This window comes from Astyanax mexicanus, chromosome 19 (assembly GCF_023375975.1).
Source record: "Astyanax mexicanus isolate ESR-SI-001 chromosome 19, AstMex3_surface, whole genome shotgun sequence".
NCBI classification, from domain to species: Eukaryota; Metazoa; Chordata; class Actinopteri; order Characiformes; family Acestrorhamphidae; genus Astyanax; species Astyanax mexicanus.
Genome location: NC_064426.1, coordinates 9,132,152 through 9,150,980, shown reverse-complemented (window position 1 = coordinate 9,150,980; position 18,829 = coordinate 9,132,152). Strand labels below are relative to the sequence as shown.

The window sequence follows — 18,829 nt, the reverse complement described above, 5'->3', positions numbered from 1 at the left end:
AAGGAAAAATACACAATAGTTCCCCCACTGAATGAAGACATGGATGGCAGCCACCCCAGCAAATACAATAACTTATAAATAACAGATATGTTTATTTTCCTTTATTCTTTACTCTCCTCCTGTTGGTAGTTAAACTTAAACTTTAAAGCCAAAAACAGCTTATCAATGAATTAATAAAGGTTATTTCAACAAACGTGTTTCTCCATGTGCATATAAAATGTTCCTTTTAAATAAGTGTGCATATTTAGATATAGTGTCGTGGAAGCTATGTGGTGAAAGCAGCTCAGTGACCTTCCTCAGCTGCTTTAGACAGTGAGTCAGCACCAGTCCTGCACTTCACCATGTATATAAATGTTTTAAAGACAGATAGCACTGACAGTTCTCAGGTTGTTAATGCTCTTTGAATAGCAGGAACCTCCCACAAGACCTGCAGTTTGACCACTTATTAATCCAACTCTTATTCTTTTATTAGCCTATTTTTTCCTGCTTCCATCACATCAGCTTTAATAACTGATTGTTCACTTGCTGCTGCTTTATACTGTATGTCTCACCTCTTTACAGATGCCATTTAATCATATAATATAATTTATGTTATTTAATTCACCTATAAGTGGTTTTAATCCTATGGTTGGTCAATGTACCATGATACCAACTGAACTCAATGTGCAAAGTGTATCCAATAGGAGAGTATCCAAATACTCATCACTCTGAGAAACAGAGAGAACATTGACATTAATTTAATTTATTCTCCAGTAGGGGGAACCATTCACTCACAAAATCAACCAGTCTAATTCACTCAAAGCCTAAAGTCAATGCATTAACACAATACAATACATCAGTGACTTCTTATGCAAAACTGTTACTGAAGCTCTTCTGTATAAATGTAGAGTAAAAGAGAGACAGTCTGGACTCTGATCTGAACAGTTTCACACACACATCATGTTCCTCAGCTCTTTACTGCTGCTGCTGATTGCAGAATGTGAGTGTGTATCTCTCTCAATAAGGAATCATATTAATACAATAACTGAACTAACCATATTTAATGTGCTTTATTAATGATTTCTCTGTATCTGTGTTCAGGTGTTCACTCTCAGGTTGTTCTCACACAGTCTGAACAGTCAGTAGCAGTGGCTGCAGGAGGATCCCACAAACTCACCTGTAGCTGCAGTGGATTCAGTGTGGGGGGCACTAGCATGTACTGGATCAGACAGGCTCCTGGTAAAGGACTGGAATGGATTATTTATTATTATTCTGACACAGATAAAAGCTCAGCCCAGGCAGTGCAGGGCAGATTCACAGCATCCAAGGACAGCTCCAACTTCTACCTGCACATGACTCAACTGAAGCCTGAAGATACTGCAGTGTATTACTGTGCTAGAGACTCACTGTGGTGGAACTCATACAGACAGCTGTACAAAAACTAGAGGCTGATGATAAACAGAGGGAGGGTGGAGTCTAGCAGATTAAATTAAACTAGAAAATCTCTCATTTACTGGGAATGACAAACTCATCATACACTCACTGATGTAAAATGAAACTTCTTATAATAAGTTAATAATAAAAAATAATAATCAGTGAAGCATGGCAATGCAACGATGCAGCATTAATGCAACAATGCATTAAAGAAAATAGCAGGCAGTAAAATGTGGAAATGTACCAAACACAGGAAAAAACAGATTTCTAGTTATAGAACGTAATGAGCTAAATAAAATCAATTCATGTACATAAGTATTTTATTTGTGTTAAATATATGACCTTTTTATCTCCACTACATTTCAAAGTCAAATATCCTACTTTTTACTTCACTACAATATTTATACAATATGTCATTCCCTTTGGTTCATGTGTGCAAAAAATATAACATGAAACACACCAATCAGAGAACAGCATGGATTTACATATTTGCGATTGTGTTGACCTGTTGGATATAAAGTATATATATATATATATATATATATATATATATATATATATATATATATATATATATATATATATATATATATATATATATGCAGTACCAGTCATACAAATACTCTGTGAAATATTTAGATGCTCTTATCTGTGGTTAAGCTGTTAACTTGTGGTTTCTGAGGCTGGTAACTCTGATGAACTTATCCTGTGCAACAGAGGAAACTCTGGCTCTTCCTTTCATAAAGCGGTCCTGATTAGAGACAGTTTAATCATTATATTTCTGATGGTTGTTTTTGATTTGCGACTGAGCTTGATGATACTTTTAAAGTTTTTGAAAATTGTCAGATCAACTCACCTTCATTTCAATTATTTTTTCTTGCCGTAATCTGGATTAGAACATTATTCAAATATTCACTATTCACTGTATACCTGTAACTCTACCTCTTCACTACTTTACAACTGATGATCTCAAACACATTAAGAGACAAAAAATTCAAATAATTAACTCTTGATGAGTTCAGCACAGCTGTTAACTGAAAGCCTGAATTCCAGGTGACTCAACCTCATAAATCTGACTGAGAAAATCCAGCAGAGATGTTCAAAACTGTCTCTATCTAAGCAAGAAGAGCTACTTTAAAAAATCTAAAATATAAAACATATTCTGGTTTGTTTAACACTTTTTTGTTTACTAAGTAAATCCATTTATGTTTTCTTCATATGTATAACTTTAATATTAATCTACAATGCAGAACATTTTGATAATGAAACAATACTGGGTTTAACGTGTTTCCAAACTTATCAGAAATCGTTTGCCTTCAGTGTTTTGTTTTTATTATCATTTTAATATATAAAATAACAACATTATATTAAACAACTGACACACCAAGAGTCATGTGACACCTTAAGTGAGTCTACCACATAAAATAAGTTAATTTACTCAAGAGTCTTATCAGAAAAATCATCAGGATATTACATTTAAGAATCACGAGTTTTACTGATATATCCACATTAAAAGAGGCAGTTTATACAGAAGAATGAAGTTCTTTCTTTTTAAATCCTCTACTAACAGACAAGCTATTAAGCTATTAAACTAGAGAAAAATGAAACTAAACACTATGAACAATAAACATATAATAAATATACTTAAAAATCTGCAATATTACACAAACTGCGGTAGAGTGGAGTGTTGATAAAGCACTTCCTATAGATTTACCTTTAAATAACCATTTCAATTTGACGATGAGTGCACAATATGTTTTTGCATAATATATCAAGCAAAATAAAAAAGTACAAATTGTGGCTCTAAAATGTACAGAAAATTGCATATATCTCTTTTTTCCATAGAAATTCAGCAATTACACATTTGCATTTTTTGGTCCTCCACAGAAGCAAATACAAGCCCCCACCACTCCCACCAACTGCCCTCTATTTAGGAGATGATACACTCTCTATTACACTCTGAGAACTGAGAGAAGATCCCACAGATCCAACACCAACACCAACCATGTTCTCTACAGCTCTACTGATCCTGTGGGTTTCTGTATCCTGTGAGTTATTTATTAATCAACAGATTTTACTTTATAATATTTTTATGTTTCATCTCAAATTGTAATATTTTAATGTATAAATGTATTTATGATCTACAGATGTTCACAGTTATGAACTGACTCAGCCTGGTTCTATGATGGTTCGTCCAGGTCAGAGTCTGACCATCAACTGTAAAGTTTCTTATTCAGTTACAAGTGAGCATACAGCCTGGATCAGACAACCTGCAGGAAAAGCTCTGGAGTGGATTGGAAATATCTACATGGATGGTAGCACAGCTTACAGTGATAAACTGAAAAACAAGTTCAGCATCTCCAGACACACTGGAACTAACACAATAACATTACAAGGACAGAATCTGCAGACTGAAGATACAGCTGTGTATTACTGCGCGAGACTCTCACAGGGATACACACTAATGCACCCATCATACAAAATCCCAGAACCCTTGATTTGGAATAAACATAGCATGTCATTTTAGTCCTTTATAAAAACAGTTTACCAGTTAAATAAAGTTACGACTAGATCTGTTTATCCTTAAATAAAACAGCAAGAAATTTGTACGAAAGAAAAATCTTGACTATTTTTATACACTGTAAATAAATAATTTTAATTAATTATTGGAACTATACGGATCACATGTTTTCTTACATCTACTGTGGTGTCATTGATGGGCTTCAGGGATTCCATAGCATAACATTTTTTTCATCATCCTTAAAATTAAACACATTCAAGGTACTTAAAATTTATTCAGGTATGTTTTTAATCAGCCAATTAGATAGCTATTCTTCTGTCAATAAATGCTCCAATAGTTCTAAAATTTATAGAGCAGGATAGTTAATGGTTAATTTAACTGCTTGGTTAGACACTACCACACTATTGCCAGCCTTACTTCAAGTGCATGATGGGAAATAATCTCAAATAATCCCAAAGGCCTGTTTAAGGTCTTCTACTGTAAAAAGTAATGTTACAACCTATAATTCATAATTCTTATTTTTAATTCATATTTTTCAAGTTATTAAACTATCTATAAATAACAATAACACCTACCAGTCATCTCCTAAGACTAAGACTGAGTTATTATCTGGTTGTGTTTTTGTCAGAAGATGTCAGTGCATGGGGCAGAGCTTATTTTAGTAAGATTAGTAAAAATCATATGTAATTTTTTTAAGGTATTTTACTGTAAAATGTAATGTTATAACTAATTATTTATAATTAATAAGTTTCATTTATATTTTTAAAGTGATTAAAGGATCTTTACATAATAATAAAAACACCTGCTTAATATTCAATAGGTCCCTCTATTGATAACAAAACACATCTGACCCATTGAGGCATAAACTCATTAAAACCTGAAGCAGATCTGATCTTTTAAGTTCTGATAGATGTGAGGAGGATTCTCTATGAAATGCACCAATAAGCTCATGGATGCACAGGTCCATGTCATCAACAACTTTCAGTCTTTTTTTAATACCAGAAACCTCCCCAAAAAACCTGCTGATGTTTTGTAGATATTTTGACCCAGTCATCCAGTCAGCTAGCTACAATTTGAGCCTTATAAATGCCACTCAAATTTCACTTGTGTTGCTTTATACTGTATAACAAACCTCTTTACAGATGTCATTTTAATCATATAATATAATTTATGTTATTTAATTCACCTATAAGTGGATTTAATCCTATGGCTGATCCGTGTACCATGACACCAACTGAACTCAATGTGCAAAGTTTCTCCAACAGCAGAGTTTAATACTCATCACTCTGATCAATAGAGAGAAAATTCCCATTAGTTTAACTTATTCTCCAGTAGGGGGAAGCATTCACTCACAAAATCAACCAGTCTAATTCACTCAAAGCTTAAAGTCACTGCAGAAAATACAACACAATACATCACTGACTTCTTATGCAAAACTGTTACTGAAGCTCTTCTGTATAAATGTAGAGTAAAAGAGAGACAGTCTGGACTCTGATCTGAACAGTTTCACACACACATCATGTTCCTCAGCTCTTTACTGCTGCTGCTGATTGCAGAATGTGAGTGTGTATCTCTCTCAATAAGGAATCTTATTAATACAATAACTGAACTAACCATATTTAATGTGCTTTATTAATGATTTCTCTGTGTCTGTGTTCAGGTGTTCACTCTCAGGTTGTTCTCACACAGTCTGAACAGTCAGTAGCAGTGGCTCCAGGAGGATCCCACAAACTCACCTGTAGCTGCAGTGGATTCACTGTGAGGAGCACTAACATGAACTGGATCAGACAGGCTCATGGTAAAGGACTGGAATGGATTATTTATTATTATTCTGACACAGATAAAAGCTCAGCCCAGGCAGTGCAGGGCAGATTCACAGCATCCAAGGACAGCTCCAACTTCTACCTGCACATGACTCAACTGAAGCCTGAAGATACTGCAGTGTATTACTGTGCTAGAAGCTCACTGTGGTGGAACTCATACAGACAGCTGTACAAAAACTAGAGGCTGGTGATCAACAGAGGGAGGGTGGAGTCTAGCAGCATAAAACAGACAGCATCAGGCTGAACATGCTGTACTTTTACACTGGGTTGTTAAGTATATTGTCACTGAGAAATTTCAATTAGTAGTTAATGTTGTGCACATTAATGCAGAATAAATATTGTGTGTTCAAATGTTATACCTTCTTTGAAAGTGGTTTAAGTAATTATATAATATGATTAGGACAGCACATAAAACCCCCCAATTGACCCCATTGTGAGAGTGAACTGAACTTCTATAAATGTGTTACAAAAAGTAACTTTTTTTTAAAAGGATGCAAAAATCAATGAATTGATTTGTGCAAGAAACCCCTAAAACATCACACAGCTGAAAGAATTCTGCATGGAGGAGTGGGAAATTTTTCATAGTTGAGGTCAGAGAAATAAAGAAAATGTCTACTTGAAATTAATTCAGCTACTACAATAAAGGATGTCTATATTTCTGTTCATAACATTTTACTACTTTTGAAACTCAAATATCCATATGAATAAATATGTTTGTAAGATGTCCTATTTTTTTTTTTTTTTTTTACTGACTGAAGCTCAAACTTGTAGAGTATAACTGTACGACTAGGTTGGTCAGATCAAGGTCAGATTATAATCATTAACTGCTCCAGAGATTATTTGGGATCGAACCAAAATTCATACATTTTTATACACTTTTAAAGTGGTTGTATACGAGAACTGTAACCTCGACTAAAGGTGCATCTTAAAAATTTTGATTATCATTAAAAAGTTCATTAATTTCAGTAATTCAATAAAAAATGTGAAACGTACTGTATATATTATATAGATGTATTACACACAGAGTGATCTATTTTAACAGTGTGTGCAGTGTGCCAGATGCTGCTGAAAAATGAAATCTGCATCTGCATACTGACTTTGGACATGATAGAACACAGTGGATCAACACCAGCAGATGACATGTCTCTCCAAACTATTACTGATTGTGGAAACTTCACACTAGACCTCGAGCAGTTTGGGCTGTGTGTCTCTCCACTCTTCCTCCAGACTCTGCTCCCTTGATTTACAAATGAAATGTAAAATTTACTGATGATCAGTGATGGTTTGGAGAGTCATGTCATCCGCTTGTCTAAAGTCAGTGCAGTGTCGACCAGAAGATTTTACAGCACTTTATGTTTCCCTCTGCTTGACAACGTTTATGGAGATGTGGATTTCATTTTCCAGCAGTACTTGGCACACTGCCCACACTGTCAAAAGTATCAACTGGTCTTATATAATATTCTAATTTTCTGAGATACTGAGTTTTGGGTTGTATTTGGATGTAATCCAATCATGTGTAATATATCTATATAATATATGAATGAAATCAACTTTTCAATTTTATTCTACATTTTTGAGACGTGTATATATATATATATATATATATATATATATATATATATATATATATATATATATATATATATATATATATATATATATTATCCCACTGTCCCACAGCCTTATAAAGCTCAGCATAAATATAAATGGTGTCTTTTTAATCACGTCTGTCTGTCCTCTATGCAAAGTCACTCAGTCCTGCTCTCTGTATAAAAGGCAGATCTTTCCTTTCACTAAACTTGTGAACATCTCAGCATCTTCAACACTTCAACAAGTCCAGACACAACAGACAGTCATGTTCTACACTCTTCTGTTAATGCTGACCACTGCAGCTTCCTGTTAGTGTGCTTACTGACATTGAGTACACCAATTTTTTGATAAACAACAGTAATTCCTTCTATTTTTACTAATTAATGTTTTTCTGTTCTGTTTTGTAGATGTTCAGTGTGAAATCTCTCTCACTCAGCCGAGTTCAGTGATGATAAAGCCAGGAGGATCTCTGAGCATCAGCTGTAAAGTATCTGGTTATTCAGTTACTGATGACAGCTACGCCACAGGTTGGATTCGACAGCCTGCAGGAAAAGCTCTGGAGTGGATAAATTACATCTGGGGGGGTGGGGGCATAACCCAAAAAGATTCTCTGAAAAGCAAGTTCAGTATTTCTAAATATTCCTCCAGCAGCTCCGTCACTTTACAAGGACAGAACATGCAGCCTGAAGACACAGCTGTGTATTACTGTGTTCGCTATAGAAGCACAGATGTACAAAACATAGGAGTGCATGTACAAAAACATCAGAGTTGAACCACAGTCTCAGAAGCATGATGCTATATGGATTATTATCCGTATTGGGCAGTTCGTATAGACACTGTAATGTAGGGTTTTATTCATTTGTACTTTATTCCAGAATCCCTGAACAAAGACAGAAAACAGGTGAAGTTTAAATGTGTGACTATAATTGTTGAATTGATCTGCCTTCTTAACAAATATGAGTAATGTCTGAATAATTGCAATCTTGCTGGAAAGGATTCACTTTATTGTGTTTGCTCGGCAAAGAATATAGAGAAGGAAATAGGTACAATAAACCAGCTGTGTAACAGATCATTGAATCAGGCAACAGCAAAAGGCCATGCCCGTTACTATTCTTACCTTCCAAGATCAGAAAGCTGAGGCTGCAGTAGACACAGCCTAACTAAAACTAAGTTTAAGAGGCGCAAAGCGTTAACAGGTGTAAAATTTGACAAAACAAATTTTCGCTACACAATTACACAGCCTCCTCCAATGTGGTGTGATGATTTTTTATATATTCGGATCAGACACAAAGTGGTAATTTGGCAACAAATTCTATGAAACTATGGACCAAACCTGATTATTAAATATGGCATATTTAATATTAGGGATTAATAATGAAAGGTAAATCTGATTAGAGGGTTGTTTGTGTTTATTGAGCAGAATGTGTTTTTTCTTCTATGTTAAAAATATATTCTTCCCAATTTTCTCCCCAGTTTAACATAGCCAATATCCCGCACACTCACTAGTACCCCTCCCCCCACCCCAACCTGCAATGCTCTTGACATTATTGCTACAATAAATCACTAGTGAGCATCACTAGGCAGATAACATGCTCGGTGAAAAGTGTCGGATCCCCAGCTCTGATAGATCAGCTAACAGATGCCTGTGCCAGCCAGCATCAGAATAAGAGTGATGAGGGGAGAGAGCACCATTCACCAGAAAGAGCATGAGCTTTTCTACAATGTGTTTATAGATTCTTAAGAATATATTAACTATTTATTAAAAAAGTTGTAGCTGTATCATAATCAAGGCATTTTGCTCTGTATAACTGGTTGCTTAATGTAATATCCATGTGGACTGTAAATCACCTATAAACCCTGCAGGGGGTGGGGCATGCAAATGAGATTTTTCCTTTATAAACACTTATAAAGACTTTTCTAGTAGCTCTGTTCTCATTTTGGTGTGATATTACAGCAGCAGACATGAATCCCAGAGTGCTGTGCTGTTTAATTTTCACATTAATGACTGTAATCAGTGAGTAGATTTATCTGTGAATCTATCTTTGATATCATTTATAGATTAATGTGAGATTGTTATGTGTGGGTGTGTATCTGAAATGACTGAGTGAGTGTTATTATATTATTTAACAGGTTGTAGATGTCAGACACTGACTGAGTCAGAGCCAGCGCTCATTAAACCTGGAGGATCTCACACTCTCACCTGTACCTACTCTGGGATGGGTGATAGCTATATGTCCTGGGTTAGACAGGCTGCTGGAAAAGGGCTTGAATGGGTTGCTTTCATTCAAATATCGAGCACATATTACTCTCAGTCAGTTCAGGGAAGATTCACCATCTCCAGAGATAACAGTAAGAAGCAGGTGTATCTGCAGATGAGCAGCCTGAAGACTGAAGACACTACTGTTTATTATTGTGCTCGAGCAGCACACTGATACAAGACCCTGCAGAGCTGTACAAAAACCCCACCTTCACTGCAGTGTTCAGATCTAGTAAAAATCTCCCAATATCAATAAAAAAACCCTAGTAAAGAAGGACCTCTAGGACAAATAAAACAAAGAAAGTATTAAATAAACCCACTATTAAAAAGATAAAATCTTATTGTGAATTGAAATCAACTATTTAATGCTTTGCTAATTAGAAACTGAGGCCTGAAAAAAAAACCCAGTTCGACAACACTGCTATATAGGATTAACTAGACCTTAGAATGTTGATGTATATTTAGACCTTTAGGAGGCAGTCTGTACTATAAATGACGTTTATATATATAGTTATATATATATAGTATATATATATACGTATATATATATATATATATATATATATATATATATATATATATATATACGTATATATATATACGTGTATATATATATATATATATATATATATATATATATATATATATATACGTATATATATATATATATATATATATATATATATATACGTATATATATATATATATATATACGTATATATATATATATATATATATATATATATATATATATATATATATATATATATAGTAGCTCTGTAAAAAGGAACATTGGATGTTTTTTTTTTATCAAATGAATTACTGTGCAAATAGCTTTACATATAATTCACAGTTGTTCCAGGACTAAAGTGAGTGTTTAGTTTATCATGAAGCTTCAGATCTGCTTCACTGTTACGACCCTCTGGTGTGCAAAACCCTTTGTTTGTGTCTGCATGCTTTTGTGTGATTGAATGTGTTTTATTGTGCAGTGAGGAGCCTGATCTGGAAAAGAGCTCCTCCTCTTTCATAACCTGGAAAAACGTCCTCAGGCTCAGGCTGACCCAGCACATCCATTTCACATTCTGTCTGTCTGTTTGTTAGTTGTGTTACAGTTTCTCGTTTATTTTTGTCATTTCATGTATGTTGATTTATGTAGAGGGATGTTTACTGATAAGGAAGTAATATAATGAATAAATTGATTATCTGGATACAATGCTCCCTTAGGTAAAGAAATGTGTAATAATACATTGAAAGAAAATCAGAAGGAGTGGGTGGAGCTAATGATAAGAATAATTCAGAATAAAAACTTATGCAAATTTCCTGTCCTCTAGCAGCTTCTTATTGTCAGTCATCACTCAGTGTTTCTGATCTTCTGCTGAATAATCATCACTCTGCTGTCTGGAGAATGGAAGTGAAGATGTTCTGCAGTTTTATATTATTGTCTCTCGCTACAAGTAAGATCCTGATTGGCTGATTTTCTACTGAATGTTTTTATTCTGAATTCACTCTTATGTTCTTCTGTTCATTCCTTCTTTTCCTCTCATGTTTAGGATGTTGGAGTCAAACTCTGATACAGTCTGAAGCAGTGATCATTACACCTGGAGGATCTCATACTCTCACCTGTACAGCGTCTGGTATAGACTTTGATGGCAGCTGGATGGGCTGGATTAGACAGGCTGCTGGAAAAGGTTTAGAATGGGTGGCAAACATTAGAGGAGACAGTCAGTACAAGTATTACTCTCAGACAGTTCAGGGAAGATTCACCATCTCCAGAGATAACAGTAAGGATCAGGTGTATCTGCAGATGAGCAGTATGAAGACTGAAGACACAGCTGTGTATTACTGCGCCCGAGAGACACAGTGACAGAAGAATCTACAGAGCTGTACAAAAACCCCTCCAGTGTGGAAAAACATATGAGTTTATATCATCTGCCTGAGAAATTTACATTTAATCACATTAACCCACACAGTATTTAATGTGCATTATTTAATTTGTGTTTTTTTTTTTTAGAAATTAGCCCTATATTTTTGTTTGTTATTTAATGACAGAATAAATCTACTCAGTATTAAGTTCTGTCTACACATATTCATATTGTTCTTATAGGAAATATTCATTAAATAAAAATATTTTATTAAAAAAGTGCTATGGTTTGAAGATATATTTTTCAGAGATATGTTAATATAAACATCAGACTTACTGGTAAAATATTTAAATTATTAATCTTTTAATCAGTGTTGCTTTTCATTACTAATAACAAGTGTTGGCAGATCAATGCAGGCTTATCCATTCCAATAGAAAGTCCATCACATTGCTTTTCATGTACAGAAAACAAGCCATAAATAAGTCATACATTTAGAAATAAGTGAAAATGAAATTTGTAGTCTGTTTTAGGTATATGAAATTAAATGTAATTATACTTAAAAGAAAAATCAGCATGACAAAAGACAGGAAAACAGCATTTCTTTTTTTACTATAACTCCAAATCAGAAAAAACTAATAAACAGAGAAACTGAAAATCTAAGATCCACCACCCAAATAATAATAATATCTGATCTGTGGTGGTCTATCCTGTGCAGTCCTGAATATTGAAAACAGGGTAAAAAACGATAATAAATTATACAGATAAACAGATACAGAACTACAGTCTGGAATTTTAAAAATACAAAATGATCCTATATGATCAGTGCAGCTGATAAAAATAAAGTACTTTAATTTCTAGAAAATAGTAAACTGTATAGCTTTTAATTGTTGTTTAAAATCTTATAAACTTTCTTAATAGGTTTTCTTGAACATCTGTTGGAACACAGAGATAACCTTGTCTGAGTTGAGCTTCACTGAACATCATCAGGCTTTTCTACACACAGTTTAATTATGGTTTAATAAATGGAGGGAGTCTCCATTTCTGCCTCTAGACGGCAGCCTGTGCATATTATATTATATTATATTATATTATATTAAAGATTCAGTTCATCACTATAAACATTAATTTCCATAAATTTAAAATCATTTGATGTTTTCCTGTGTTAAAACAAAGAATTCAACACCATCCCACTCTTTATTAATTCATATGCAAATCTCCATTATCTCCCATGATATCAGCAGCATCTCCCTCTCTCTCCATCAGCTCTCCTCTCTCTAAACGCTCCACAATCATGTTGACTTCAGCTTCACTGCTGCTGCTGCTGCTGCTGGCTGCTTCCTCGTGTGAGTGTTTGAACTGAAGCTGGATTTGACTTCATCTGGTTTATTAGTGAAAATATACAAAGCTTTTCTTCTCTCTTTTCACAGATGTGTTCTGTGCTACTGAGCTCATCCAGCCAGACTCAGTGCTCATCAGACCAGCAGAGACTCTGATCATCACCTGTAGAGTTTCTGGAGCTTCCATCACTGATAAAAACAGTCACTTTGGAACAGCTTGGATCCGACAACCTGCAGGAAAAGCTCTGGAATGGATCAATCTTATTTATTATGATGAAGATATACGTGCTAAAGATTCACTGAAAAATAAGTTCAGTATCTCTCGAGACACATCCAGCAACACAATAACCCTACGAGGAGAGAATCTGCAGACTGAAGACACAGCTGTGTATTACTGCGCTCGACGAGCTCCACAGTGCTGTAAGATATCAGCTGAGACGTACAAAAACTCACTCACAGCTTTCATGAAGGTGAAAGTTTAGCATAGAAACAAACAAACGTGACAGAATGATTAATTGCTCTTCACTTTTTCTCTTTTTTAAACAATAAAGGTGTTTTAAAAAGAAGAAACACTCATATAAAATTAGACAGTCTCTAAAACATAGTGGAATATCCTGATGGTCTTAAGAGTTTTGAGTCTTGAGTCTTTGGAGTTTTAGATCTGTCTTGTAGATGTATTTCTGTTACCCTTGTGTTTTTTCTCCCATGTTTAATAATTACCCATTGTGCTCTTAGAGTGATCCTGACAACGTCTCTCCTTGATGTACACTGACTTCTTTGCTAATATTTTTTAGCCCATCTTGTAAAAGATGTTTGCACTCTCTTATTTGTATTTAATAATAAAAAGCACAAATGAAATGCTAACTGCTCGTCACCTTAATTGACCCCACTTTTTGTAATGAGTTCATGTAGAAGAGAGTTTGGCTTTACTTACTTTTCTATTCTTCTCTGTGGATTTTTAAGCAATAAACTCAATAAAAGAATAAAACTGTTTGTGTTTTTAGTTTTGTTCGATTTTGTTTGTCTATAATCGTGACTTATCAATCAGATGATCAATCAAACACCATTTCATAGCATTTTACTGGTAATTACTACACAAATGCAAAGTATGCAGGATCAATTTCTTTCTTACTGGTGATTTTTTAAATGAAACATATTTAATATATTTTTTTTATCCTAGGAGGTTTCTTACAGTAACCACCAGGCCTTCAATGATTAAAAATAAAGGTTTATATATGGTTTTGATTTCAATAGTGGGGAAAAAACTCAAAATAAAAGAGTCATTCTCTCAAAGCCAGTTTTCCAGACTAGGGATGGATTAAGTCTAGTCTTATATGAAGTTATAAATATAATGATAAATTAAAATGAGAAAAAAAAAACTTTATTCTCTGTATTTTCACAACAAAAAAAAAATCACTAATAATTTCAAAAAACAAAAATATAATTACTTTAATAAATTTACATTAATGGAAATTTATTCACAATAACTTTAATTAGAATTTTTCAGAATAAATAAAACAAATCCTACACATTTACTAATAAACCCTCCCTGGTCTGGGATAAAGGATTCAGTGCTAGTAAATCAGAAGAAGGGGGTGGAGCTAATGATAAGAATAATTCAGAATAAAAGCTTATGTAAATTCCTTGTTCTCTAGCAGCTTCTTATTGTCAGTCATCACTCAGTGTTTCTGATCTTCTGCTGGATAAACATCACTCTGCTGTCTGGAGAATGGAAGTGAAGATGTTCTGCAGTTTTATATTATTGTCTCTCGCTACAAGTAAGATCCTGATTGGCTGATTTTCTACTGAATGTTTTTATTCTGAATTCACTCTTATGTTCTTCTGTTCATTCCTTCTTTTCCTCTCATGTTTAGGATGTTGGAGTCAAACTCTGATACAGTCTGAAGCAGTGATCATTACACCTGGAGGATCTCATACTCTCACCTGTACATGGTCTGGTATAGACTTTGATGGCTACTGGATGGGCTGGATTAGACAGCCTGCTGGAAAAGGTTTAGAATGGGTGGCAACAATTTCAGGTCCAAGTGGCAGCACTAAACGCTACTCTCAGTCAGTTCAGGGAAGATTCACCATCTCCAGAGATAACAGTAAGGATCAGGTGTATCTGCAGATGAGCAGCCTGAAGACTGAAGACACAGCTGTGTATTACTGCGCCCGAGAGACACAGTGACAGAAGAATCTACAGAGCTGTACAAAAACCCCTCCAGTGTGGAAAAACATATGAGTTTATATCTTCTGCATGAGGAAATTACATTTTATTACATACACCTACAAAATGATTAGTGTTTATTATTTAATTTATACTTTTTGTGGAGAAAAATAGCCCAATATTTTTTACAAGTGTTTGATATTTAATAATAGAATCTAATAATAAATCTACTCATACTCAGTATTGAGTACTGTCTATAAATATTCATATGGTTCTTATACAAAAATTTTAATTCAATAAAATATTTTTTTATGAAGTGGTGTGGTTTGAAGAGTCATTTTTAAGATAAGTTTTAAGATAATATAATTATGTTAACATAAACATCATATTTACTGGCAAAATATTTAAATTGTAAATTTTTTAATCAGTGTTGCTTTTCATTACTAATGATGAGTGCTGACAGATCAATGCAGACTAATAGTCATTCTAATAGAAAATACATTACATTGTTTATAGTGTACAGAAAACAAATCATAAATGAGTCATACATTTAGAAATAACTGCTGATATGAGTTTACGTCTGTAAGGCATTTCTAATTGTGTGTTGTCTGTTTTAAGGATATGGACCTGAATATAGTGATGCTGTAAGAACGATTAGCATGAGAAAAGACAAGAAAACTATAACTCAAAGTTACTATAACTCCAAATCAGAAAAGGTTAAGATAAAATAGAAAACAAAATAAAGAAAACTAACACACCACCACCCTGCTCCCCAATGAAGAACTGGGTGAAAGGAGGATAATAATAAAGTAGGCAGAGAAACAGACACAGAACTACAGTCTGTAATTATAGAACTACAAAATGATTCTATATGATCAGTGCAGCTGATCATATAGAAAGAAACATAAGGTGGTCAAAATATTCTGATATAACTGTGTAATTACTGTATATTTTAAGGATTTGTCTTAAATGAAAAGGCCAGAAAACCATGAAAATTCTCTTAAAATTATAATACTTTCATTGCTAAAATATATATTTCTTTAAATTGTTGTTTAAAATTTTAAATCTTGTTACACAGAGAAAACCTTGTCTGAGGTGATTCCACTGAACATCATCAGGCTTTTCTACACACAGTTATCATGATATCTTCTTCACTGGTTTAATAATGCAGAGAGAGTCTCAATTTCTGCCTCTAAAGGGCAGCCTGTGCATATCATATAATATTAAAGATTCAGTTCATCATGATAAACATTAATTTCCATATTTTTTAAATATCTGGTAAAAGTATTATTTGGTATATTATTGTTTAATAAATCATTTTATGTTTTTCTGTGTTAAAACTAAGAATGCAGCACAGCCCCCTTCTTTTCCTTCATATGCAAATCACCCTTATCTCCCATGATATCAGCAGCATCTCCCTCTCTCTCCATCAGCTCTCCTCTCTCTAAACGCTCCACAATCATGTTGACTTCAGCTTCACTGCTGCTGCTGCTGCTGCTGGCTGCTTCCTCGTGTGAGTGTTTGAACTGAAGCTGGATTTGACTTCATCTGGTTTATTAGTGAAAATATACAAAGCTTTTCTTCTCTCTTTTCACAGATGTGTTCTGTGCTACTGAGCTCATCCAGCCAGACTCAGTGCTCATCAGACCAGCAGAGACTCTGATCATCACCTGTAGAGTTTCTGGAGCTTCTATCACTGACAGCAGCAGTCATTATGCAACAGCTTGGATCCGACAACCTGCAGGAAAAGCTCTGGAATGGATCAACACCATTTATTATAATGAGGGCATATACGCTAAAGATTCACTGAAAAACAAGTTCAGTGTCTCTCGAGAAACATCCAGCAACACAATAACCCTACGAGGAGAGAATCTGCAGACTGAAGACACAGCTGTGTATTACTGCGCTCGATATGAAGCACAGTGCTGTAAGATATCAGCTGAGACGTACAAAAACTCACTCACAGCTTTCATGAAGGAGAAAGTTTAGCATAAAAACAAACAAACCAAATCAGAAAATCATATTTATAAAAACACACACATATATGCAGCACGGCTCCAGAGGTCTGGGGTTGTGAGTTGGGGACACTGGATCTCCCAGAGGAAGTTTACACTGAAACAAAGAGAATACACTAAACCCATAAAGCAACAAATACCATAACAATAACCCAGTACTCTGGGGGGCAAATCATTACTGATATTATTTTTGTATTAATTTAATAAGGATGGACTGAACTTTATCATATATTGAATATATTAAATGTGACACGTTTATTAGAACTTTTCAATACATTTACCTGCAACCATGATGAGCGTTTGAACAGTAGTGATGTTATATTTATGATGGTACTTCAGACATAAAACTGGTAAAGCATCCTAAACTAATAAATCATCAATCTTCTGAGACTTGTAATAAAAATACATGGAATTTAGAAAGGTTTCAGACCCAGTTACTTGTTTTTATGCTGAGACCTTGTGTTTAAATAAATAAAAAAAACTAAGTAAAATATTAATACAAAATATTTATACTCTATGATGAAAAAAAGTGATAAGGTGAAAACAGACTGTTAGATGTTTTTGCAAAAGGATTGAATTCTAACATTTTGCATGGACATAAGAATTCAGATTCTTTGCTATGAGACATAGAACATAGCTCTGAGAGGAACTCACCTATTATGTTAATTTTCTGGGACTTGAGGGGACACTGGAGCTACTGAAGGGTGAATGCACTTAGTATTTTTGGATCTCAGTCAGAGTAAGAGATCTCCAGATCTAAGCAAAGTGTCTGAATATTTTTGTTCATGCAAAATTCTATTTTTTTTCTTTTTAATAATGTAGAAAAAATCAGCAAATACAGTTTTTATATGTCTCATTATGGGATATTAATCCAGTATTTGTTCTGTAAAAAAAAGAAATTCTCTAATAATATTGTACTTACTGTTCTTGTCCTTTAATGTTTCAGCAGTTTACATTTCTCTTTACTGTGTTTTTATGGAGGGGGTTTGGATCTACATATTAAATGCTATGTATATATACCAACAAACCTGCCATTCCATCCATTTATCTACCCATTAATCTTCTTTTCAGGGAATATTATTGGTAGGAATAAACTCAACAATGCCACAATATATCCCACTCTATATGTATAATAGATTAATTAATGATTTTTTTTTTTTCTGAAGGCTATATACCTTTATTTTTGGGAGCGCATAATGAGATCTGATATTACTCAAATACAGTCAGAATTATTAGTTTTGTTGATTATATTTCTCAGATACCACAATGTCTCCAGGTATAATCTCTGGCACATGCAAATAAGAAGGTGGAGCATGCAAACTTGGCTTTTCCTTTAAAAATACTGACTGATCTAACTGCACTGTTCTCACTGTGGTTTTACTTCAGAAGCAGCAGCCATGAATCCCAGAGTGCTGTGCTGTTTAATTTTCACATTAATGACTGTAATCAGTGAGTAGATTTATCTGTGAATCTATCTTTGATATCATTTATAGATTAATGTGAGATTGTTATGTGTGGGTGTGTATCTGAAATGACTGAGTGAGTGTTATTATATTATTTAACAGGTTGTAGATGTCAGACACTGACTGAGTCAGAGCCAGCGCTCATTAAACCTGGAGGATCTCACACTCTCACCTGTACCTACTCTGGGATTTCTGATAGCTATGCAGCTATAGCCTGGATTAGACAGGCTGCTGGAAAAGGACTTGAATGGGTTGCATACATTTCAGCTCCAAGTGGCAGAGATAAATATTACTCTCAGTCAGTTCAGGGAAGATTCACCATCTCCAGAGATAACAGTAAGAAGCAGGTGTATCTGCAGATGAGCAGCCTGAAGACTG

At 34.2% G+C, this 18,829-nt stretch overlaps 1 protein-coding gene and 2 gene segments (V, D, J or C); all 3 read left to right on the top strand.

Annotated features, from left to right (window-relative positions):
• Positions 1–5,419: 5,419 nt before the first annotated feature.
• On the top strand, positions 5,420–5,994 carry LOC111190162 (Ig heavy chain V region-like). The segment is given in 2 exon segments: positions 5,420–5,493; positions 5,595–5,994. Coding segments are annotated over 2 exon segments (384 nt in total).
• Positions 5,995–7,612: 1,618 nt separating this feature from the next.
• LOC111190158 (immunoglobulin heavy variable 3-7-like) lies at positions 7,613–11,468 on the top strand. The segment is given in 3 exon segments: positions 7,613–7,655; positions 7,755–7,874; positions 11,155–11,468. Coding segments are annotated over 3 exon segments (477 nt in total).
• A 1,289-nt stretch (positions 11,469–12,757) lies between these two features.
• Positions 12,758–14,994, top strand: LOC125784512 (immunoglobulin mu heavy chain-like). The gene is made up of 3 exons (XM_049468267.1): positions 12,758–12,809; positions 12,894–13,273; positions 14,704–14,994. The coding sequence occupies exons 1-3, from the start codon at positions 12,758–12,760 to the stop codon at positions 14,992–14,994; spliced, it is 723 nt and encodes a 240-aa protein (XP_049324224.1).
• The last annotated feature ends 3,835 nt before the right edge of the window (positions 14,995–18,829 follow it).

Bases quoted from the DNA above. Each gene is read 5' to 3' on its own strand.
- LOC125784512 (XM_049468267.1), top strand. From the start codon at position 12,758: ATGTTGACTTCAGCTTCACTGCTGCTGCTGCTGCTGCTGGCTGCTTCC. The intron at 12,810-12,893 runs GTGAGTGTTTGA...CTCTTTTCACAG, and splicing joins GCTGCTGGCTGCTTCCTCGT to ATGTGTTCTGTGCTACTGAG. The intron at 13,274-14,703 runs GTGAAAGTTTAG...ACTCTGATACAG, and splicing joins CACTCACAGCTTTCATGAAG to TCTGAAGCAGTGATCATTAC.